Source organism: Pituophis catenifer, unplaced genomic scaffold, assembly GCF_029215685.1.
Source record: "Pituophis catenifer annectens isolate HBS135680 unplaced genomic scaffold, rPitCat1.0.hap2 SCAF_1, whole genome shotgun sequence".
Taxonomy (NCBI): Eukaryota; Metazoa; Chordata; class Lepidosauria; order Squamata; family Colubridae; genus Pituophis; species Pituophis catenifer.
In genome coordinates, this window is record NW_027256881.1 from 41,143,247 (window position 1) to 41,168,597 (window position 25,351).

General features: G+C 37.2%; 1 protein-coding gene across 1 annotated transcript in view; it reads left to right on the plus strand.

Annotated features, from left to right (window-relative positions):
• Nucleotides 1-202: 202 nt before the first annotated feature.
• Nucleotides 203-25,351, plus strand: part of SRBD1 (S1 RNA binding domain 1) — a 147,818-nt gene continuing 122,669 nt past the window's right edge. Inside the window, exons 1-12 of the mRNA XM_070948314.1 lie at nt 203-235; nt 1,126-1,205; nt 2,286-2,463; nt 3,808-4,134; nt 5,569-5,735; nt 6,918-7,035; nt 10,183-10,321; nt 12,840-12,936; nt 15,214-15,358; nt 21,119-21,222; nt 22,372-22,479; nt 24,283-24,440. Coding sequence (XP_070804415.1) covers nt 1,126-1,205; nt 2,286-2,463; nt 3,808-4,134; nt 5,569-5,735; nt 6,918-7,035; nt 10,183-10,321; nt 12,840-12,936; nt 15,214-15,358; nt 21,119-21,222; nt 22,372-22,479; nt 24,283-24,440 — 1,621 coding nt within the window. The 5' untranslated portion in view covers nt 203-235. The remainder of the gene's footprint in view (nt 236-1,125; nt 1,206-2,285; nt 2,464-3,807; nt 4,135-5,568; nt 5,736-6,917; nt 7,036-10,182; nt 10,322-12,839; nt 12,937-15,213; nt 15,359-21,118; nt 21,223-22,371; nt 22,480-24,282; nt 24,441-25,351) is intronic.

Consider the following 25,351-nt stretch of genomic DNA (forward strand, 5'->3'; position numbering starts at 1 on the left):
GAAGAGGAAGCGGCTCCCCGGGACTTCATTGTCACCGTGGGCTGCCGGAGCTGCTTCGATGCGTATTTCCTGCTCCTCCCCTCGGTCAGGTCACTGCTTCCTCCGCTTTGGAAAGCCTAGATTTTGCTACAGTCGCGGCTGGCGCCGGTTTTAAATGTGAACGCAAAACTTATAAAAAGGAAGGCGAAACAAGGGGCGACATTCCGTATCCTCCCGTAGCCAAAGCTGGAAAAAGGTGAATTGGGGAGGTTGCGGCGTTCAGGGAGGTGCCGAACGTGGAAACCTAACCTCTAAGGGCTGCTAGGTTCATGAGAGTTGCTATCCATCTTGTTTTGATTTTTATTTTTTTTTTTTTTAAAAAAGGTTTATTTTCGTTAATCCTTTGCAGTTCGGGGTTGCAGAATTTTTCCGGTTTATCAAATATCAAGTATGAGGAGGAATTGGTCTCTCAGAGCAACCATGCAACTAGTTCGTGGTTCCGTTGCTTTAGAATTGGTTTCCAAATATTCTGGACTATGCACACTAATAAGACAGGCATAGCAATGAGATATGCATAGTAATAAGGCACACATATTAATGCAACATGTATTCCATAGGCTACAGAGACTCTTTCCTCACATACGCAAAAACATGCAAAGTTCCTGTCTAGATCATGACAAAAGCCCATCTGGTTCGTGTTTTATGTTGTCCAAGGACCGGTTGCAATGTATCTGTACAGAGCTCAAATCATTTATTTACTTACAGAAACACACCCTTTTCCATGCTTGCGAGCCTTTCTCACATTTTCCATCTAAGACTTTAGACATGGCCTCAGAGCGATTTTTCCTTGCTTACAGCTACTTCTTGTACATTGATGGTACTAGTGATTACTTAAAGATCCAGACACAGACAACATAAAAGATAATGAAAGATAAGGGGACATTGTTCCTATGTATATTGCTTTCAGATGTATATAAAATCAGAGCAGATTTTTCAATTCCATGTGTTGAATCAGTTGTTGATACAGATATTCAAGGATGCCTATTCAAAAATATCAGATTTGCAATTGGCAACTTCCATCTGTATTTTTGCAGTCTCTTAGGAATGGGGAAAAACTCACAGAGAAAACTATTTTTCTTTTCTCAGATGTCAGCATTCCCTAAACGGAAAAGAACTGCAAGGAAACTAGACATTTCAAAAGATGAACTACCTTCCTTCCTTAAATCGTGAGTTAAAATTTATGATCAGTGTGTTCTAATTTCTATTCAATTTTTGTACCTGGATTTTTGGTACTAGGACAACATCTAGTGATATTTGTAGCATTTTGGAATTGGCTGAAGTTTACAGGCATAAGTGTGTACATACATTGGTAATACCTATTTACCTGGCTTGTTTGACTTGTTCATAAAGCCTAACAAAACTAATGAGTTTGAAAGAAGAGTGAGAGTATCAGATAAATCAACAGGATGTTGTGCATACTGCTTCACTATGTTCACTATTTCTGGGGTTGGCTTCTCCTCTCCTATGAACTCACAATGTGAAAACAAGAAAGGAAAAAATGGATAAACACAAATATGAAATTTATCCATGCAAATTAAAATGTCTGCTATATCCTAGATATGGAATTTAGAGATGAAATTACAAGAATTGTTCTTTTTGTGCACTTCATTTTTGTCCAGCCATATTAAATGCTGTTGCTGGTTTTGTTATCTTTTTTATTCTTTTAGTTTGTGAAATCTATGCAGAGAAAGTCAGCTATGGGTTGACTGCAAAAATGCTTGAATCGATGGACTGATTGCAAGCTCAAAATACAAAACCAGGCTATGAGTAACTGCTTAAAATTGTATAACTTTGTGTAACATTGGAGTGCTTCTCCAGCAAAATTGCTAGTGGCTGTAGCTAACTGCCTACTATTGTATCCACAGCGCATAGTGGCAATTTCCTTCTAGAACATTATGGGAACTTTGAAAAGACAGGTATTTCAGGTGTTGGGAAAGACTGTTATAGAGATAGGCAATAAAGTAACAGATTAAGTCTGATTAGCATTCTGTCACTTTCTATAAATAAAAGATAAGTTTTCTTTCATCATGATTGTTGATATTTTTGTGTCATAAATTCATTTACTGATTGTGAATTGGACTACATAATTGTGAGCTATGCAACTCTTTTGTCTAGGTCAGCATATACATTTTAGGGTCTAAATGCATGCAACTCTTTTGTTTAAATATTGAGGCCTGCATATTTTAAGGACAGCGCTCTGTATAATTCCATTTACTGTATTATAAACTTTCCCATATCTTGTGCAGATCTTCAGAATCAGAAGAGGAACAGAATGAAGAGGAATGGGAGCCCAAAAAGAAAGTGTCACGTAAGGCCAAAGTGCCAAAACCCAAAGTGCCAAGAACTGAAAAAAAAACATTGACCAAGAAGAAAGCCACTGTAGCTAAGAAAGGTACAAAGAAGCTAGTGACAAAAGAGGAGCCGGTAAGTAATTGAAGCTAGGAAGCCATTTAGTTTTCAAAACATTTGAGAGAGAAAAAGAGAAAGCGAAGATTATATCGTGGAGATTTATCTGTGTTCATCGCTATTGCAAATTCCCCTGATTTGGTTCAGTTCTTTTGCATAGATCCAACAACCTGATTTACCTACTGAAATTTCTAAATTATCTGATGTATTGGAATAGGAAAATGGGAACTCCAGATGCATGTACACTGTGCTATATGCAAGAAGATCTCCCCTATGTTTTTTCCTGAGTCACTTTAACCTCTGTAATTTATCCAGCATAATTGATGTGAAGTTCCTTGAAACATGCATTTATATTTGCATTTGAACCTTTGGCGCTTCTTAACATAAATCAAATAGAAACAATAATTTGCTCACATCATACTGTCATACTGTATCAAGGAATAGCAACCAAAATTCAAGTCTTGCTGGAAGGAATTCAAAAAGTCCTTGGCTTTCAACAACAGTTGGGGCCAGAATTGCCATTACTAAGCTAAGGGGTGGTAAAAGTGAACGTCACTTGACCATTCTGCTTATCAGTGACTATTCCAGCAGTCCTATTTGCCATGGTTAAGCAAGGATCAGCTTCCTGTAGGCTTCGCTGTTGACTTTACTTGTGGGAAATCAGTAGGGAATGTCAGAAAACACAATAACATGACCATGGGAATTCTGTGATGGCTAGAATTCCAAGGACTCCAGAACTCCATCATGTCCCCTTTGTTCAGCACCATCACAACTTTGCACTATCGCTGAACAAATGGTGATAAGTGAAGAAGGTGTGTGTGTGAAGTAACAAGAGACATGGACCACCATTGGCTTCCCTTCTTTCTGAGTAAGGACCCAAAAGGAGCCTTCCCTTCCAGATCTTACTGGATAGGGAAAAACCGCTGGGAAGAGGAACTCCCAAATAATGTTGCTGGAGTTACACATGTGGTGCAAAACACTCTTAATTGCAATCTGTTACCATAGAAAGCAAATTTTATTAGGGCTAATCATTTTTTGTTCTAACTGTGACCGAAAACTGATTCACATTTGATCTTGAATCTTGGATTAAAGGAGAAAATAGATTGCTTTAAGAGCAGTGATTGTTGACCTGTAGGCAGTGACGCTAACAATGGACTTTCCTGAGGTATTCATGTACTGCACTTACATTTTACTAAGCAGAACACTGATATCTGTAGTAGCTTTTCCCCTACTCAATGACATTAATTCCATTCCTCCACCATCCTAAAGGATATGGTGATATGTAATAAGTCATTGATGCTGTTTATGTTCAGACTGGCTGTTGTCAATACTAATCTTAATGTATTTTGGTGGTTTGAGTAGGACTTATCTTTGCCTATTGCCATACCTGGAGGAACAGAAAAAATGACAGAGGAAGATGTCAATGTGAGTTGTTCAACCCAAAACCCCCCAGTGAAGAACATTGGCAGCATTAAAGGTGAACCTGGCTTGGTAAATGCAGATAAACCATCCACAAGTGCTACAGTGTCTAAAAAAAAAATTAAGGTGGAAAAGTCTGAAGAAGATTTTGCATTTGATGAACCTCCCTTAAAAAAAATTAAAACAGAATGTCCTCAGGAGAAACGTGTAAAATATGTGGCAGGTGACAAACTGAATGGGGACCATAAAATGAATTGGGACATTGTAGAGGTATGTAATGCTTTGCTTTTTACAACAAAACTAACATATGTCTAAAATGCAGGAGGAAACTCTCTAGAGTGAAGTTGTACATCCATTTTATTTCTGATGTATATAATACCTCATCTGGATGTATTCCAAAAAGTATTTCATCTGCCTTTATTTTTATAAAACAAAGCAACTTGTCTTCTCTCTTTATAATGAGAATTTATCCTTAACATTAGCTATGAAACAGAAAGGTTACAGTTAGTATTACGTTTCACAAGAAAATATAAAAAATATTATTTTGTTATTTGTAAGTAAAAGAAAAATTATGAAAGACTTTTTTTGTGGGGGGAACGTTGACTTCAACTTTTGCTGGTCAAAGATTAGAAAATATTCCAGGATTTAAAAAGTAATAAAAGAAAACATGTCAGGTCAATCTTAGTTTGATACAGTATATGCTGTACTAAAATATATTCCAGCTCCAAAGAAATATTTTTTATCACACTTAAAACGAGAGGCATGTTTCAGTTTTCTGAGTTTTTTGGGGAACATATACAGTGTCTTTTAGTATTGGGGAAGGAAGGGTTTATCATTGTTTTATCAGATGAATGAAGGTTCCTTCTATTTCTTTTTTGCTTTGCAATTTAAAAGAAAAAAAAATACTAATCGTTGTAGTGGCTGGTGAAGCTGTTTGTTCAGCATTTCACACCTTTGAAAGAGCATGGTAGGCATCTTGATGCTACGGGCCCCCATTATATAATAAACATTTTTTTTCTCAGTTGCTGAAAAACTTTATTTTTTAATGTAATTTTTAAAGGAAGATGCCATTCTAATAAACATCCTCATCAATGATTTTATTTATTTCTACAAGGCTTAAATTCCTCCCCCCCCCCCCCACATTGATTAGTTACTGCTGGGAAAAGAGAAAAGTAAGTGGAAGCTGAAATGTAGAAAGTGTATAGAACTGCTCCTCTAGTAAATGGATGGATGCTTGCCCCTGATCACCTGAACTACCGTATAACAGACATTTTGTGGGCACGTTAGGATTTTTTCACAATTTGGATTGTGACTCTCAGTTCAAAAGTCTTACTTTTGAAACTGAATTGACAATACCTGTGAACATTTTTTCTATTAGAACCCCTGGAAATGCAGTTAAGATACTATGTTAAAAGAGTCACATCTCAGATGAGAGGTAACCATGAGGATTTTTTTCCCATTCTCCTTTTATGAAGTAACTAATGATTCAGGCCTAGTTTTCATTTGAATCATTTTGGGGATATGGTTTTAAGAATGAAAAATGAGTAAAGTTTGTAAATAAATAGAGATAGATATTCTTGTATGTTTGCCTTATTAAGTAGATTGCTGTAAGATGACAGCCGCAACCATTTCTTCTCCAAGTTTAACATTTTCAGAATCCTTTGTGAGAAAGTCATACTTGGGCCTTTTTACTGTGGGTTGCAGGTTTTATCGCAAAGGACTAATATTGAAGCATGGGTGTGTGCCAATATAATCAAGCTTTTCAATGATGACAATACAATCCCTTTTATTGTTCGGTATCGGAAGGAACTTATCAATAATCTGGAAGCTGATGTGCTGCGTGAGGTGCAACAAATAATGGAAGAACTACAGTATGTATTAAAGCATTGGGATGGGGGTAGAAAAGGAGAGTAAGCAGTACCTTAAGCAATTACTACAGTCTTGCAAGTGTTAACAGAGGAGTTCATGGAGGAATGCTTACAGATCTCATAACTTGTCTGAATTCCAATCATGGAGAGCTTTCTTTTTAAAGTTCCTGGATTGATATAAGCGATTATGATATAAGCAGCCAGCTGCAAACTTTGCAGTTATCAGTGAAAATATCGCCTCTTTATATCAGGGAAGCCAATTGGGGAAAAAAGTTATGAAAATCACTGCCCCAAGGCTGATTCTAAGTAGAAAATTGTTCTTTTTCTGGAGATTTTGTAATCACATTCTTTCTCAATAAATCTTGTCAAAGAGATTCCATGAGAAACTTGGTTGGAATGAATCACTTTCTTTTTAGGCGGTTGTTAGAGAACTTGACAACACCTATGCTGTTGCCAACTAGAATGGAGCTCTGCCTTTAACAAAAAGTTTGGAAGCTTCCTAGTAATTCCGCAATTCATGGGACAGAGGTATCACCCAGTAGTATCTCTCAGCAATCCCATCTCTACCTTCAGTCACTTGCATGGCCATGATCATTATCATGAGGGGGATAAATGCAATAGAGAAAGCTTTGTTTTTAGTTTTCTTTAAAATTCAAGAAAACTAAAATAAATTTGTTTAAAATTTGCTCATATAAATGATCCAAGATTTTGGCATAATGTGAAACTCTGAGTAATCATCATCAGAATCCAAATCGTCCATTTTCTTTTTTGTAACTACACTTGAGAAATGGACAGTTTTAAGTATGTGAGTCTGTGCCCATCTAATCTTCCCATTGTGACTTTTAATCGCTCTCCATTTGATCTCTTAGGTAAATTTAAATAAAAGGGCACACTATCATTTAAGTGATTGACTTGAAAACTCTTTCTCAGTGAAAACTGATTACCTTAACTATGTTTCTATTAGAAGAAGCTACTCATCCATTGGTTATAATTTTTATTTGAGAAAATGCCTTTTCTATTGAGCCAATGGAACTGTTCAGTCTGAGAGTCCTATGAACAATATATATGGAAGGTTTCACAGTAAGGTGATACTGGCTCAGGGATGCACCAAAGTTAGGAATAGTATTTATATAAATGTTCTATTAAATACAAATTTTTAATTCTACTAACTATGCTTGGTTTTAGGACTTTAGCAAAAAAGGTGCATGTCTCAATACAAAAACTTGAAAAAGAAGGAAAGCTATCAGAAAGCGTTTTAACTACATTATTAAACTGTAAAACTTTGGAGGAGCTGGATCACGTGGTTAGTATAATATCTTCATGCACATTTTCATATAACTTATTGTGTGTTGGATATTTAAACCCTTTTAGGAAATTGTGGCCATAACCTCTTAGAAGCCATTGCATACTAGGTTAGATCATTACTATATTATCTAATAACAGTTCAACACAATTTAAGGTTTTAATTTTCCCAGTCTTGTTTGGAAGTGCAAACAACTGGGATCTCTTAATGCAGCACATGTACTGAGCCACTGAAATATGGATTGATCCTGGTTCATATATGATACAAGCTATTCTCTCAGGCAAGAGAGAGTTATAAAGGCAGATTACCAAAAGCATAAAAAGGAAGGAAGAGGCAAGACTCATGGTGGTTACTGGAAGTTCTTTCAATGGACTAATTGTGGAAAGGAAGACTCTGTTATTCAGCAATGTCCATTGAATTGGAGCATAGGGCTTTTAGTATTAATGCTATGTACATTATTTTTACATTATTTGCATCATTATAACATTATACTAATGATGCTAGCACAGTCAAAGTTTGATCTGTTACATGCAAAGTCTGTCTCATTAAGCTTTGGTAAATATAGGTTTCACTGTAATTATTATTATTATTATTTGTAAAGATGGCTCTTTGAATTTCACTAAGGCATTTTTTAAAATCCAAAATCTATTATACCAATTGGAACTAAAATAGATCTGAAATGGAAAAGAAGTAAGGCAATTAAAAGTGTTCCATTTCTTTGCTATTCCACATAGTGAAAATCAAGTGAAGACTGCTTCAGTCTTAGGTGAAATATTTCTCTCCTTTCAATCAGTATAGTATGTACAGAAACATGAAAATTCTTCGCCTTTGAAGAAGGCATTTGCTCAAAACATTCTCATTGCATAATTGCTTTTAGTTAACAGTTTGAAGCTGGCTTTTATAAGTCATTAGATTTGAGATCCACATTTTTACTCCCTGTGAACTAAGACTGCTGTCCTATTCCTCTCCCCCCAATGTGGGGAAATCTCATAAAACTCAGTGTAATGTTTTCAAAAGTGTATAGAATTATGTTATAAACATGTACTCTAAAAATTAGACTTGAAATGTCTAATTTTGGAGTTATGAATCATAGGAGAAGATCAAGGAATATGAATGAATTCCTACCCAGGAAAGATTGTTAGCAGTTATTGACCTTTTTATTAATAAAGACTTCCTAAAGTCTGGCTTTCATTTTCAGGATACACTCTGTCTACCTTATTATATAATCCCAACATTAGAAATAACATTTAATGGATTTCAGTAGGACTTCACTAGGGTTTGCGTCTAGCATTGGAGTCACACACACACACACACACACACACATTATAGTCAATGTTTATTGAATAAGTGACACTTGGATTCTCACTTTATGCAAAATATAAATCATGGGTTAAATATTAGGGTTGGCTGGTTTCATACAGCACACTGAGCTAAACTAAGCTAGGCTAAAACCAGCTATGTCACAATTTACCATGTGTGAACTAACCTGAGTTAAAAGAAGAATGATGACTATAACTATATTTTTAAATAAAGCAGTTTAAGGAAAAGTGGCAGATATACTGTATATGACAGGCTTGCTCACTTTTCAGGAGGGCTTTGGCTAGTTTCACTGGGATGTCCAAAACAATTAAGGAGCAAAACTGTAATGATAGATTTAAGTTAAACAAGGTAGGTTCCGATTGAATGTTAGAAAAAAATCTTGAAATGCTGTACAGTAGTCCTCAACTTACAACCACAGTTGAGCCCAAAATTTATATTGTTAAGTGAAAAATTTGTTAAGTGAATTTGTCCCATTTTATGACCTTTCTTGCCACATTTGTTAAGTGTATCACTGCAGTTGTTAAATTAGTAATATGGTTGTAAAGTGAATCTGTGTTCTTCGTTGACTTTGCTTGTCAGATGGTAGCAAAATGACTCCTGAACTCTGAAACCGTCATAAATATGAGTCAGTTGTCACGCATCTGAATGTAAATCATGTGGCCATTGGGATGCTGCAATGGTCGTAAGTGTGAAAAATGGTCATAAGTCACTATTTTCAGTGCCGTTGTAACTTGGAACAGTTACTAAATGAACTGTGGTAAGTCGAGGACTACCTGTATAGGGAATCAATTACCTAGGAGGCCATTGGACCAGGTAATTGACCTCTGATAACTCTGTGATTCTATATACTAGATATCATCACCTTGTTTTTATCCTGTAGACAGATAAAGCAAAATTTTTTGAAAATTTCTGACAACAAAATTACATACATACACATGCATGCACAAACACAGACACTATCTATCTATCTATCTATCTATCTATCTATCTATCTATCTATCTATCTATCTGCAAGTTTTGGTGTATTCGGGTCTTTTCCCGTGTAAGATTGACAGTATCTTGGTGAGGTTTCGACGAGGTCCCACTCATTATCTTCAGGCTGGTGCCTTCGGCTTCGTGCCTGTGCGAGCAAAGCGTGATCGGAGCTGCCGTCTCTCTATAAATACTGGTGGGGAGGTGTGACTCAGGATATCACAACACTAGAACTCAGGATGTTAACATACAGCCCATTACCCAGGTCGTTAAAATACAAAAGACTAATGGGCACACATCAAGGACCTCACCCACACAGGATGATACAAATCAGCCGACTAATCTGCAAACATCAACTCCATCAACCAATCAAGATGTAACAACACAGGCAACCAACGCGGTCACAGCAACAAAGCCAGCATCCCACACCTCCCCACTAGTATTTATAGAGAGACAGCAGCTCTAATCACGCTTTGCTCGTACAGGCACGAAGCCGAAGATGACGAGTGGGACCTCGTCAAAACGTCGCCAAGATACTCTCAATCTTACTTGGGAAAAGACCCGAATACACCAAAACTTACATACAATGGTGGGGTTCAACCAGTTTGCACCACTTCGGGAGAACCGGTTGTTAACTTTCTGAGCAGTTTGGCAAACTGGTTGTTGGAAGAAATCATTAGGGCAGAGAACCGGTTGTTAAATTACTTAAATCCCACCACTCGTGTGTGTGTGTGTGTGTGTGTGTGTGTGTATCCCACTGTATGTGTATGTATGTATGTATGTATGTATGTATGTATGTATGTATGTATGTATGTATCCCTTATGCTTAGACTTATATAATATTATCTATTACAGTATGCACCCTATAAAACTGGAAGCAAAGGAACTAAAGCACAAAGAGCTAAACAGTTGGGCTTGGAACAGGCAGCCAACTTGCTCATTGAGAATCCAAAGGAACTCAATTTATGCTTTTATGTCAAGCCCAATGTCGAAGGTAAGTATGTATCTTTTAGAAGCATTAAGAGTATATAAACAGAAATACTTTACTGAGTAAGAGTGGCTGTGTGAGTATAGTTCTGCAGTAGCCAGTGAACATTGTCTGAATTGGTGTAGGGTTTCCTACCTAAGGGTTAGACTATAAGACCTCCAAGGTCCCTTCCAACTGTTTCTCTTCTCTTCTCTTCTCTTCTCTTCTCTTCTCTTCTCTTCTCTTCTCTTCTCTTCTCTTCTCTTCTCTCTCTTCCCTTCCCTTCCCTTCCCTTCCCCTTCCCCTTCCCCTTCCCCTTCCCCTTCCCCTTCCCCTTTGTGAACAGCAAAGATCCCACCTTTTTCTGAATTATATATTGTCCTGGAGACCTGGTGATAATCAATAGAGACAGTACTGGGTAGATTAACTTGGCTTGAGATAATATTCTCTCTATGTCTTTTCTTCAGATGCTTGCTGAATATGAACAGAAACTAATTAGGTGGATGAGAGAACTCTTCCCCCCCCACCCCAATTCACTGAGGTTCCCTTTGTCATTTTAAAATACTGTATACTGTTGGCTCTACAGTATGAAAGCTACTTGTTCATGTATAACATTTCCATTCCTCACCAATAATCCTCAGGCTTACTCATGCATACAAAATTTTTAAAATATGCTTAACACTCTTGAATAAAATGACTGAGATTTACTTTGACAAAGAAGTTAGTTCCAATAAAGCAACATGTTTTCTAGCAGGCTGGTAAAAAAAAATCATGTGCTGTTTTCTACCATCCCTAGAGAGCTCTAGGGTGGAAAGGCTGAGGTAAATCAAGAATGCATAAATGTCTTTGATCCCAAATGAGCCTCAACAACATCAGTTTCATCCTGATTAGTGAAAATATTTAGAAGATAATGAAGTTCGCATCCCTGTTTTAGTAAGGTGTCATGTGTAGATTAAAACTACAGGAGTTTCAACACATTGTACTATAAAATATTAAAAGATTAGTGACTGTGCTTCAAAAAGATAAAAAGAGGCAAATCTGCACTTAATAAGGAGATGACTGAAGGAGATAGATGTCAGCTCTTTGAGAAAGATCAGGTTAGGCAATAGGCAATATAAAGAGTGCTGGAACTCTATTGTAGGTCCAAAAACAAAATCTTGAAAGCTTGACAGTTTCCCTCTGCCCTGTCTTCTACCATATAAAATCAAAGTGGTTCTTAAAATCTCATTTTCACACTCGTTTATTGTCTCTTTTTTCCTGCTAATGGTGCTTGGATAACTTTGCTTTATCTCTGTTTTCTTCTATAGTAGGACAGGATGGTTTGGGAAGGAGTTAAGGAAAGTGTTTGGGTCTGTAATTCATTCCATAACACCATTCCAAGGTTTTCTTTGCATGCAGGAGGGGAAACTGAGTCTAATGCACAGATATGACCTTGGGTTAAAGTATGCAATGACTACTAGTAAAACATTACTTTAGGGAAACAATATTGGGAAACAATAACGCTTTGTGGTAAAATGAGAAAAAGAGTGTTATGGTAGACAAGACAATCTCTACATCTGCTCTCTCTTAAGCCAGATTGTCCAAGCCTGGGGCCCTGAAGGAGTCATGGATTGTAATAATCATATTATTTACTACTTTCCCCATAGAACAGTTAGCTTGTGAATCATTTTCCATTAAGATTTTTGTTAATTTATATACTAAAATAATAAAGCTGATGGGCAAGTGTTGTAATTCACTGCTTCTGACCTCTGAGACAAAGAAAATGAATTTTGAAAGATATGATTTTTTTTTTTTGTTAAGAGTATAATGTTTACACAGTACAGTGTAATTATAGATAAATCTGTAGGGGGCAATCTTAGATAGCAAAATGCACTGATTTTTTTTTTTTAAATGGTTCTTATAGAGAATGACCTAAACAATGTTTCCAGTTCATCTTTAACAAGATTTTTCATTTTGGGGGAAAAATGCTAATATTTACTAACATTTTGTTTAAACAAATTCTATACCTGGGAGGTACTGTTAACTGAACTTTATGATAGTTTCCACAAGACTTCCTTGTTGATTTTAGCAACAGGAACATTATTGGTTCACACTTTTTGTATAACTCTCTCAATGCCTTGTCACCAGGCTAGGTCTGGCACTCATCAAAAAGACAACTAGAGGTGTCTATTCTGAGTGTATTTTAATGGGCAGGAAGTAGGTTTGAAGCCATCAGTTGTTGTCACACATAGGCTGACTGTGAAAGGGGAATTATATGGTTGAGTTAGCTGTGAAATGTTTCAGTTCAGGTGCAGCATAGAAGACAAATGTGCAACATTGTTTTTTGTGGCTGGGAAAAGGATGTGAAGTGCCTGGAACATTTAGGCCTGGTGTAAGTGGAAGTGTGACCTTCTCTTGCTTGACATCAGAACAATTCTTGCTGCATGTGTTGTATAACTTTCATCTTCAGTTGATTTTTGGATTTTGTAAGCTCCCCTTAAAACTTCCTATTGCCATGTTTGCAGGGTATTCTATTTGGTACTTAAAACCAAATATTTTCCTTTAGGACTTTCCACCACTGAGGAAGTAAAATCTGGAGTGCAGCATATCCTGGCTGACATGTTTGCTAAAGATAAAGAAACACTGGATTTTATCAGAAATTTGTAAGTAATTTTGTCATAGACATATCCTTTTGTTAGAGATTGGTAACATTGCATTTTGCCAGTCCTGTAGATTTGCTGAAAGTCTTTGGTTTCTGGGTTGAATATATTTTTCCATATGATCAGACAAAATTTTATGAGGAAGGAAGGAAGACTTCTGATATTTATTGCCAGCTTCCCACAAGGAAATTCAATAGGGAAGCCAACAGAAGTCGGAAATTGTTCCCATTCCCACTAATTTTTTGCATGCCTTTGGTTATTCTGTTTCTCTACTTAGGAAAGGAAGCAAGAAACAGGAAGAAAGGGATGGAAGAAGTGGACGGGAGTGAGCAAGGGAGGGACAGGTAGGGAGGGAGGAAGGAAGGAAAGAAGGAAGGAGGGAGGGAAGGTTTCCAATCTCCCTGCCAGATTCCCATAAGGAAATGCAATGGAGAAGCTGGTAGGTAGTCAGAAGTTGCTGTTTCTCTATTTAAGTAAGAGAAACCTAATTTTCTCTTAGGAAAATTAAGAGAAATGATGATCCAATGAGGCACGAGTTGTCTAGTTCTTCCCTAAAAGAGATCAATTTGCCTTAAAATGAGCTATTGTATGGCATTTAGCCAGTGCAGAATCTCTTCTCCTCTCCTCTCCTCTCCTCTCCTCTCCTCTCCTCTCCTCTCCTCTCTTCTTTTCCCATCCCCTCCCCTCTCTCATCACAGTGTAGCCTTAGTTGCAGCTTGTACCAAAGTCCAGTCAAGTTAAGACAGGAAATCCTCTTCGGCATTTCCTCTATCATTTCATCTCCCTGAGTTCCCCAATTAACTAAGAGACTGAATTGGTTCTGCATTTTGGCCACTTTAGTGCAATTCAATCCAGTGATCTTTATTTCATTGGGCAACCAGACCCTTGGTCAAACTGCCCACTAGATTCTCAAGAAACTCCTCAAAAAACCCTCTGAAAGCTGACAGGATGTATTGGAAAGCCTTACAAATGAGGTCTCACATCTATCTATGGAGAAGCATCTCTTGAAGAGCCATGGTGGCACAGTGGTTAGAATGCAGTATTGCAGGCTAATTCTGCCCACAGCCAGGAGTTCAACTGGCTCAAGGTTGACTTAGCCTTCCATCCTTCCAAAGTTGGTAAAATGAGGACCCACATTGTTGGGGGCAATATGCTGACTCTGTAAAATGGAGCTACTCATCCCTCCAATGCCAAATTTGAAACCTAAGTAGGCAGATTTCCGGGATTGGAACTCTTTCCTCCGCCACCACCCAGTTTTCAGTAACATAAGGCAGTCTTGCCCTTCAATCTATAATTAAATTGTGGCTGTCTCAAAATCAGGAGATTTGAAGGCCAGGGATTAGTCCAAACTTCCCACAGGATCCAAGTCAAATGAGATCTCCAAATACTTTTGCAGGAAGCCATGATATGCCATGTTTCCCTGAAAATAAGACCCTGTCTTATATTTTTTTGAACCCTGAAATAAGCGCTTGGCCTTATTGCCATGCGCTCAAAAGCCCGATTGGGCTTATTATCAGGGGATGTCTTATTTTGGGGGAAACAGGGTATATATAGTTTGACTTTGTCTTACTATACTATTAAAAACTATTTTGTTTCATTTGTATTTTTTTTTTCTTGGAGAGAGTTTAAGGTAAGACAAAAGCAACAATCCACAAGATCACTTCGTATAAGGGACTTTTTCTGGAATGAAGACAGTCTTCCGATTATAAGGACCATGTCAAAAGGGTCTATTCCAGAGACTAATATGTAGGATCCGGATGAAAAAAATTAAAATCAATTTCATTCATTTATATCTAATTAAAGTTAAATGTAATAGGCATTAAATAAAGCCATGCATGTAATAATTTATCCTGTTATGACATTAAAATTTCTATTTTGATATCAAATGTCTATAGAAATTCTCAATCATCCATGTCATGGTTGTCCCAAAGATGCTTTTCAGAAGGCAACTGGACTTTCTTGTTTTTTTCTTTGAAAATGTTTCACTGCTCATCCAGTAAGCTTCTTCAGTTCTGACTGAATGATGGGGAATGGAAAGATTTATATTCTTTAGCAGTTATCATTAAAATTTTTTTGGAGGGGTATCAGTTTTTGGAAAGGACGTAACACATTTCTAACTTGGCATTACTAGTGAAATATATCAAATTAATTTTGTAAAATAAGTTTGTTTTAATATACTATGAAATTTAGAATATAGTGAAGTCATTTTTATTAATGTTGCTATCATTCAGATGAAATTCTCTTGACTAAAGGATTTGTTTGTTTGTTTTAAAAATACAGATGTCAAAGAAGATATATTTGCATTCAGTCATCTCTAGCAAAAGTGACTTCTAAAAACGAAAAATGTGTCAATGAAAAAAATGTGAACAAATTTCATTTGTACCAAAATTTTTCTTGCAACATAAAAAGCATTCAACATCACCAGGTATGTTTGCAAATTGTCTAAAGAAGTACCTCTTAAATAAGAAAATTAAAAGATACGTTTCTTGTAAGAAATTTGTTATGTGCTATTGTAGTAGTGTTGACTACTAGTGGGGAAACCTGGGATCTAGTCCATTCTCAGCCATGGAATGCGCTTTGAGCTAGTCACTCTCTGGCAGCCCAGCCTACTTCAAAGAGTTGCTGTTTTATGGAGAAAAGAGCAGGGGAGTACTGCACCTGGAAACTTGTGGTCCTGAATGAAAGGCCAGATATAAATATAGTAGATAAAATAAACAATACAGTTCTTGAACTATTTTCCTGTTGCCTAGGCAGTCTTGTGCATGGAAAGGAAAACATGTTTTGCTGCAAACCTAAAGCAAGCAAATTGTGGCTTAAAAGTTTCCCAGCATTCTTCTGGATCAATCCCAGCTGGCCAAACCAATATTTGGTACATTTGGATTCTTCCAGATTTTAACTGTAACAAATTGTGGACAGGTCTTAAGGAGTAGAGTAGAGTAGAGATGAGTTTGTGTGCCTTGCCCCTCTCTCCTTCTTGCCAACCTGCTCTTTGTTCCTGCTAATGCCCTCCTTTCCTGCTTCCTCAGCATTTTTGAAGTCAATACTGGTATGTTCATGGAGAAGACTGGTTGGATGTACAGTGCCTTGTTTGTGTGGGGGGAGGGTAAGCCACTGGCTATGCCCCGTGGGTTTCAGGTCATGGTAATATGATGAACCCTGATTTGTTTTTACTGTATTTTATAGAACAAGCCATAGAGGCTCAGTAAGCTAGACAAACCACAATGACTGGGTTCCCATATGATAGTAATGTAAAGATGAATGGAAGAAAACTCTTTGGGAGTACTTTTTTTGTGCTCTCCTCATATTGGCCATGTTCCTGTTGCTTTAGGTAGAGAGCGATTTCCCTTATTTAGTGATTTACTGCCTTTTTTTCTCTTACACTGCAGTGCAGCCTAGCCATAGGTGCCAGGGATATAGCTCTTTGACAGGAATCAGAAGTAAATGTCAAAAAGTAGAAGTAAAGTTCTACTTAGGCCTGGCAATCAGGGTCTGGAACAGTCGATGCCAACCAAGAGGCTCTTGTGGCTTCACGATGAATGGATAAATTAAATCTGTCATTCAAAGAATTTCCAAACAGACTACCTCCTCTCAGCTGAGTTCCTGAATGAGGGATGTAAATGGAGGGGACTGACTTCAACGAATCTCTGTGGGAGCAAATTGGGGTTTGGATAGAAGGATAGAAGCAACACTCTCCACAAGAAGCAAAAGGCTCCACTCTCTAATCTCCGGTCCTCGTTATAGCTATTGTAAATAAGCTCCTTACATAAATACTGCCTTGCTATTCTTACAGCACCATGGTAGAGATTTTTTTAAAAATAGAAGTAGGTTATCATCAAAATGCTTCCAGAAAAATATGGGGATTTTGCTGCTGAATTTTAGTTTGAACTCCTATTGTACGTATATGTATGACAATGTAGCGTGCATACCTTGTATCCTATTGAGAAGATGTAGGATCAGAGATATAGTAATCATACCTCCATTTTCCACCTCTAAAATGATCATAAATACCAGTTTCTTTGTTGAGATTTGTGACTGAAGGAATATAGGTTCTCCAATCCAAGCCCAAATTGTAAACCTAACTGGATGTTTCAAATCTACCGTCTGATCTTTCTCAGCCCCTACATGAGTTGCTCCTAAAATCAACCTGTGCTGTCTAAGGATTTTGGAAATTGACTTATTTTTCAGTGAGTCAGTTGACCATTTTGAAACATATCTAGCCTATGGACATCAAACAATGAAGAGAAAAATGCGGCTGTGGTCTAAAAAGAGTAGATTTTCCTGTTAAGAGTTGTGGCCATTAGCCAAGTGAAAAGAGTTGCATTAGGCCTTTTCAAAAAGGAAAATTATTTTCTCCAGAGATAAAAGTGACCTTGTACCTTTTATTCTAGAATAATGGCTGAGGAAGATGGAAACATTGTAGATTTCCCCATGGGACTGACAAGAGTTCAAAATGTTTTCTTCGCTCTTTCTGACCATGTTTTGAATTATGCCATGAATCCCATACAAAGTTCACAATTGTTTCACTCTTTTCTACATGTGACCACATGGAATCATGTGAGGCATCCCATCACTGTCCATGTACTGCATTCTGGACAGGTTGAAGCTTTCTGAGAGGTTTTCCAGGGCAGTCTCATGTAGAACAAATTGCTGAGCCTTGAGGTGGCTGATTAAAGGGCCTCCCAATCCAGGAAGAGGTGCAACTGGTACACCTGAGGGAGCTGGGTAAAAACCTCTTTGTCCTTAGTGCCACCAGCTCATCAAGACAGAACATCAAAAGCCTCAATTAACCAACCTGAAATCGAAAGGTATAATTGGTATCATCAGCATGTGGATAATACCAGATCCCAAATTGGCAGATGACCTCGTCTACCTCACCTAGCAGCTTATTGTAGATGTTAAACATGAGAGGAGAGAGCATTGAACCTTGCAGCATCTCATATAAGGGTTTGGTGCCTTCACACCTTCCAATGCCAACTAGTCCCTTCACACCTGCCAATGCCAACTGGTACCAGCCATAGAAGAAGGATTGGAGCCACATAAAAAGCCGTAGAAGAAGGATTGGAGCCATATTGTTATCCCCCACATTTCCTATTCCCAGAAGAATATCATGGTTCACAGTACTGAAGGCCCCTGAAAGATCAAGGAACACTAGGATGGATGCGCTAGATGTGTTACCTCTATACTGGCTCCACCAAGGTCATCAACAAGTGCAACCAAGGCTATCTCAGTACCAAAATCCATCTGAATTGGGTCTAATAATCTATTCCAGGATTCCTTGCAACTGCAGACTGACCGTCTTCTTAACAACGTTCTCCCAAAAGGGAAAGTTAGAGACAAGACAGTAGTTGTCTAACATAGTTGCCTAAAATCTAAAACAGGAGAGAGTGCACTTCTGCCTTCTTCAAGAACGAAAGCACTACCCCAGAGGTGGTATTCAGCAGGTTCTGACCAGTTCTGGAGAACTGGTAAATACCACCTCTGACTAGCCCCGCCCCCATATTTTCTCTGCCTCTCAAGTCCCAGTTGATTGGGAGGAAATGTGGATTTTCCCCTGGAGTGGGGAGGGAATGGAGATTTTACAGTATCCTTCCCCTGCCACGCCCATCAAGCCACGCCCACAGAACCGGTAGTAAAAATTTTTAATCCCACCCCTTCTGTCAGTGAAATTGACACTATAGTCACCAACATCATTAACCTCAACTGCCTTTGAAAAACCAGTTTCACAAAGTAATAATATCTAACCAATAATGAATTAGAGATAGACAGCCCCTGTCACACATGTATCAAGGATCTTTCAAATTTATTGTAGCTCCAGCATATAAATGATGAGAGTGAACCTTTTAGAAATACTCTCGGAGGGATTCAAAAGACTACAAAATATTTTTCTTGCTGAACTAGTTGGTTTTAAGTCATGCAAAACAGATATATTATTCTTTAAAACTGAAACCAAGATAATAGAAGATACTCCAAATCTGTATTTCAAATGTTATTGTTGCATGTTGTTCATATTTATTTTTGATGGGGTTTTTAAAAAGAAATTCTAATAAAACATTGCTAATGTTATTTCAGTAGAAGCTTTCTCCAACAGTCTTAATGTCTCTGAGATTTCAGAGGCTGGTGATGCCCATGAATTGTGTCTGATGATCTGTTTTGTCTTAAAATGCAACTTTGATGTCACTTGAAAGAGGTATTTTAGTTTTCATCCCCCTTGTCACAATGGAATAAACCTGGCAGCTCTTTGCTTGTGAACGTGCCTCCTCTTCCTCATACTTGCCCTTTGTTTTGGCAATCTGGGTACCCGATGTTAAAATATTTCACATGCAATTTTTATTGTTTGCTGTACTGTTCAGTGATATGTCAAGCCTGGTATGTCAACAAACACCAGAAAAGCTGAAGAATATAAGTTGGTGTGATGTCTTCAGGTCACTTTTAGACCATTGTGTTTAACATATGTGACATGTCTGAGTTAGCTAGTGATTGAATTAATGTTCATGATGGACAGGGAATGCTTGCTTGTGACAGGCAGAGGCCTATAGCATCCATCAATGTGTGCAATGACATGGGTATGTCAACTTTTAACAGCTTTTTAATGGTTTTTGCAAGTCTAATGTATTAAAAATGCATGGTTTTGTTAACATTTAGGCGCACATGGACAGCAAGTGTACACAGCAATCATCTGCTTTCTCTCTCATGGCAGTTTAAATGCATGTTTGTTTTATTTAATGGAAATCTTCCATCAAGTGAATCAGAAAGTGAACATAGAGAGCAACCTTATACAATTTTACACATTCTAAATGTTTTGGACAGCAGTTCTCATTATCACCAGTCAGCGTGGCCATTGGGATGATGTTAGTTGTAGTCTGACATATCTGGAGGATACTGGTTAGGGAATACATGTAGAATAGTGGTTAGCTTGCTGAACAAAGTCTAGACAGGCTTTTTCTCAGAGTAACCAGTCAGAGGTGTACTTTGTGACAGTCACACTATCTCAGCTGGAACCAACAATTTATGATTGTTCTGAGGGAAAACGGGAAAAAAATCCTGACAGAATTAGTAAAATATGATTCTCAATCATATTACATTTTATCCATTTCTTTGAACATGCAGTATTGTAGAGGATCTCATGTGCAAAATTTAAGAAGAAAATTAATGATAAATTCTTTATCAGCTAAATATCTGGAAAAGAACCAAAATATGTTGAAAGAAACACTGTGCAGCTTTTGGGAATATGATTGATCTTGCTTGGTCAAGTATCTGCCGAACATGAGATATGAATATTTGAATATTAAGACTAGGAAAGTATAAAAGGAAAATTCATATTGAAGTCAATGAATGCACAATTTAGAGATTTCTTCTTTTTTTAATTGTGTGATTGAGGAAGATCTCACTGTGTCACGTTGCTGTTGTGACTTTTCACAACATTTTTCTCATTTGCGGAGCTGGAGTGGGTGTGGCCTGCACGTGAGGCATTTGGTCCGCGGGCTGCCAGTTTAACACCCCATGTCTAGTTAATCACTAGGATTAACAGGTGCAATTATGCCATGGATATATGTTCATATAAAGCCTGTAGTCTAAGGATTACAGACTTTATTCCAGGAAAAGCTGGATTCTGCCATTTATACATATTATACCTGTGATGGCAAAACTTCTGGCTTCCAGCACACATGGTCTTCGTGGGTGCCAAAGGGCCGGAAAATGGCCAAAAACAACCCCCAAAATGGCCTGAAAACGGCCAAAACAGCCAAAAAACAGGCATGTACACACCAGAAAGCTGGTTTTCGGGTTTCTGGTGCTCTGGCACGTGCGAAGACCAGCTGGCCAGCACACATGCAAGTGCCAGAAACCTGAAGACCAGCTGGCCGGCACATGTACGCACATTCCAGTTTGGCCACTTGGTGCTGAAAAGGTTCGCCATCACCGTACTATACAAATTCAGCTGTATACTTTATCTTTATTTTAAGTTTTATTTTGCAATTTTGTTCTGGGAGAAACAATAACTGAGCATATCATCTCTGGGTCCAAATGAATATTTTTCTTTAATTTATTCTCGTAATACAGATTTATAGGATTTGGAATTTAGAAATATTGATTGGCTGATATTTTTAATCCTTTGGCTATCAATCTATCAGTATATATCTCTATCTCTACGTGTCATAAATTGTCGCTGTTCATATTTGGGATTTAGATTCTGGCTATTAACCGAGGAGAGAATCTGAAAATCTTGAAAGTAAAAGTCAACGTTCCTGATGGAGTGAAGAATGAATTTTCTAGGTGGTGTGTAAATGAAAGGTTTGTGGAGGGATTAAGTATGTCCATGTCAATGTTCTATTGTTGTTATCATTAATGAAGCATACTGAATGCATGCATTTTTAAAAATTTCATCTGAATTTGAGTTTTCAAGATGAGGATAGGCAATTGTATTTTGGCTATCTGCATGGTAGGAGTTTTGGCTTCCCACATGCAATAAGGAGTTGTCCATCATTAATTCTAACCTGTGTACATGTAGTCCTCAACGTACAAGAGTAATTGAGCCTGAAATTACAGTTGTAACTTCTTGTGGTAGTAAATCAAGGCATCATGTGATCACACCCAATTTTGGGGAGCATTTTTGGGGCAGTCATTAAGCAAATGCTGCAGTCATTAAGCAAACATAGCAGTTGTTAAGCGAATACATCAGTTATCCAATTTCCCTCAATGGGCATTTTTTTTCCCCAGAAGCCAAAAGTAAACACCAGTAATTGGCAAAAAAAATCACTAATTGCAATGATGTAATTGTGGGACACTGCAAAGGGTTGTAAAAGTGACTTGATTGCCAAGCACCCAAGATATGATCATGTGAATATAGGGGCAAGATACACATTTTCTGTATAAGATTTCCTATCTACTTGATTCTTGTACCAAATATTAAAATGCCAAGAATTAGATACTTTTTTGATGTCACATGGATGTTCTGAAAACATTATTTCAGAATTTAAAATTATAAGGTTTAATTTTGTAAATGCTGGGGTGTATAGTTAGGCTGTAAACTCATAGATTTATCTTTTTTTAAGGGAAGAAGTTCCACTAATTACTTAGGGGTTTTGAGTTATATGTTGCTTATTCTTTAATTATTTATTAGGTCTTCTGTGAATATTTACATAACTTAGTTCTTGAATCATTGACATTTGTATGTGATATATCATTTATAGACAAATTATTTCCCCCACTCCCGGTTTACTATTTATGTATGTTTTTTGTTCTTTAAGGTTGACTTTTGGGCCAATGAGAAATAAGTGTAAAAGGATTGTTTTTCAAATGTAGTAAAAAAATTTCTAATGAATGCTTGAATTAGCAGAAATTAGAACTAGAACTCAATTCATGTTTACTACCTATTGTTATTGCTGTTTTTGATTTGATTTAAAAGATTGCCAGAGTGATTTAAAAAAATCTGATTTACAGATGGAGACCAAAAGCCTTTGCCAGCCCTGAATTAATGGAACTACTGCGCTATTCAATAGAAGATTCATATAAACGTCTTATTTATCCCCTCCTCTGCAGAGAATTCAGGTAAAGCAATATATCTTCATTATTAAAAGAGTAAGTAAAAACTTAATAGTCCTTAATAGTCAAACTTAGCAAATCTAGCATCCTGTTTTTTGCTGGGGCTAAACCAAATGTTTATGAAATGCTCACAAGCAGTAAATAAGGTATAGGAGCCCTCTCTTGTCTTCCAAAAATGATGTTCAGGGACATAATTCCTTTTGACATGGGAATTTTTAGATGGCCATCTTGGCTATGAGCTTTGGATAACCTTACACATCAGTGGTGAAATCCAAATTTTTTTACTACCGGTTCGGTGGGCGTGGCTTGGTGGGCGTGGTGTGGCATGGTGGGCGTGGTGTGGCTTGGTGGGCATGTCAGGGGAAGGATACTGCAAAATCTTCATTCCCACCCCACTCCAGGAGAAGGATATTGCAAACCTCCATTCCCACCCCACTCTGGGGCCAGCCAGAGATGGTATTTGCCGGTTCTCTGAACTACTCAAAATTTCGTCTACCAGTTCTCCGAACTGCTCAAAATTTCCGCTACCGATTCTCCAGAATCTGTCAGAACCTGCTGGATTTCACCCCTGTTACATATATGGATTTTTCTAATTTTAAAATAATTGAAGCTGGATCATTTTGACTGGAATGCATATGCATTCTCACTGAAAGTGACAATCCCGTGTATTACTGGTGGTCCATGCAACCATGCAAAGGTGTATTGTCTGTTTGACTTTAACTTAGGAGACCTTGAAATAGATGCTGAGAGATACCATACCAAATTTCCATATGTCTGTTGATCAGCCATATACCGTATTCTCACCAATACTAAATTGATATATGTTATACTTTCCCCAAGTTTATCTAGACACTCAAAGTTACATGTTAATGTTCATTATCCATAGGATTTATTTCCAAGGAGCTTTATCTAGGACTGAGATAGCAGAAGGGTTTTTGACACATGTTGTTTTTCCAGGAACAGCTTCATACCTTGCTCTTCAGATACTAAGAATTTCAAGCTTTGGCAAGCTGAAGACGTTTTTTTCTTGGTAGTGCAAAGGGTAAAGAGGAAAGTGGAAATGGAAAATGCATTTTAGATTTGGGGAAAGTTGACAGTTTGCATATCCAAACTGCAATTTGTTTATATTTTTAATGATCATGCCAAACTGTGTATTTTTTTCTCCTCTGCTGTCATTGAGTAAGATTGGTCTAATGGTCTAATGGTCTTGATGCAGACTGCTGAGCTGCTAAAATTGTTTTCATTATATCCATTTCACAATTGCTGTTTCAGTAGTGCTCTCCATCATGTCGACCTAATCCCATTTGTCATACTTCTTTTAAGAGAAGTGGGGAGACTAATTGCTCCTGCTATAAATATCTTTGTGTCTGTCATTTTTCATTCTTAGATTAACAATCTAATTGGCATAATATTGGGCTCAACTTTGCTATGTAATGACTACAGAGTAGGAAGCCATTCTGTTTTATCAGTGACAATGTAATGATTTCCTTTGCTAGCTGAAATTGCAATTTTTGATATTGTAGGACTAAATTGTGATTTCAGGTTCAAACATGTAAATTCAAAATACATTTATGGGCACAGATGTTTTTGTGAGTCCTTCTCCCAAATAGGTGGGAATTAAAATAAAGCTTCATTTGAGTCAAGTTCAAGAATCAAATGTTTCTCATATGAATATGTCCAGGTATATTTGTTTATGAAATAAACTAAGAGAAGAAATTAGAGAAAATGGCCAAGGAACTTTTCAGTGAAAATAAAAAAATACAATTTTGCATATTTATGAAAAACTAGACTTTTTTGCTCCCTTATCAGGTCAAAACTAACTTCAGATGCTGAAAAGGAATCAGTAATGATGTTTGGAAGGAATCTTCGTCAGTTGCTTCTAACAAGCCCTGTGAGAGGGAGAACATTGATGGGAGTTGATCCTGGGTATAGACATGGCTGCAAACTAGCAATTATTTCACCAACCAGTAAGTCTTCTGTGCCATCTGAGAGAGGTGCTACTTTTCATATAGGATAGAAAACATCTTTCTTCAACTGATGTTCTCCAGATTTATTTGAACCTGGCATCTTCCATTCACACATAGAAACATATCTTTGATATGGGAAACTAAATATAATACACTAAGGCTATCCATATTAAAACTGACAATTTTTAGACCTGCACCACATGTTAAAGAGATGTATTGAATGATACTCAGTAAATGTGGCTATTGTAAACTTCTTGAGATAAAAAGAGTTTGATAACAGATGAAGACTTATCTCCCCCCCCCTTTTTTTATAATGAAATTGTCAATACAAAAGCTTTGCTCATGAATCTACCAGCAAATGGAAGCTTGAGTCAGACAGGCATCTCTCATTGTTACTGGGAGAAAGGTCTGTGCCCCTTCTTAATTCATTCTGTAGCAGAAACCAATGAATAATCATAATTACTACTTGCTCCCAGCATTTTTACCAGCTGGGCTGCCTTCCTGGAACAGAATGAAAGCATATGCAATATATTTGAAAAATGCATATTTAGGCACCAAGTGATTCCAATGGTATTTCTTCATGTTTGCTTTTCCAAATAAGAAATATCAAAGTTGTTAAGCATAATACAACAATTTGTAGTATTTGATAGGAGTTTTGACCCTGCTAGCCTTAAAGAAGGCATTAGAAGCCTTCTTTTCCCCCTTGGCATTTCAGCCTGGATATTAGCTCTGCCCATCTTGAGAGGTAGTATGATGTGTTTGATAGTTAGAATATATATTTGTTTTTATTTCTATTATTGTTGTTAGCATTTCATGTTAGCTGCCTAGAATTGCTTTAGTGAATTAGGCAGCCATATAAATTAAATAAAACAACAATTAATATTTTTTAAAATTTGAATAATTTCAACAAA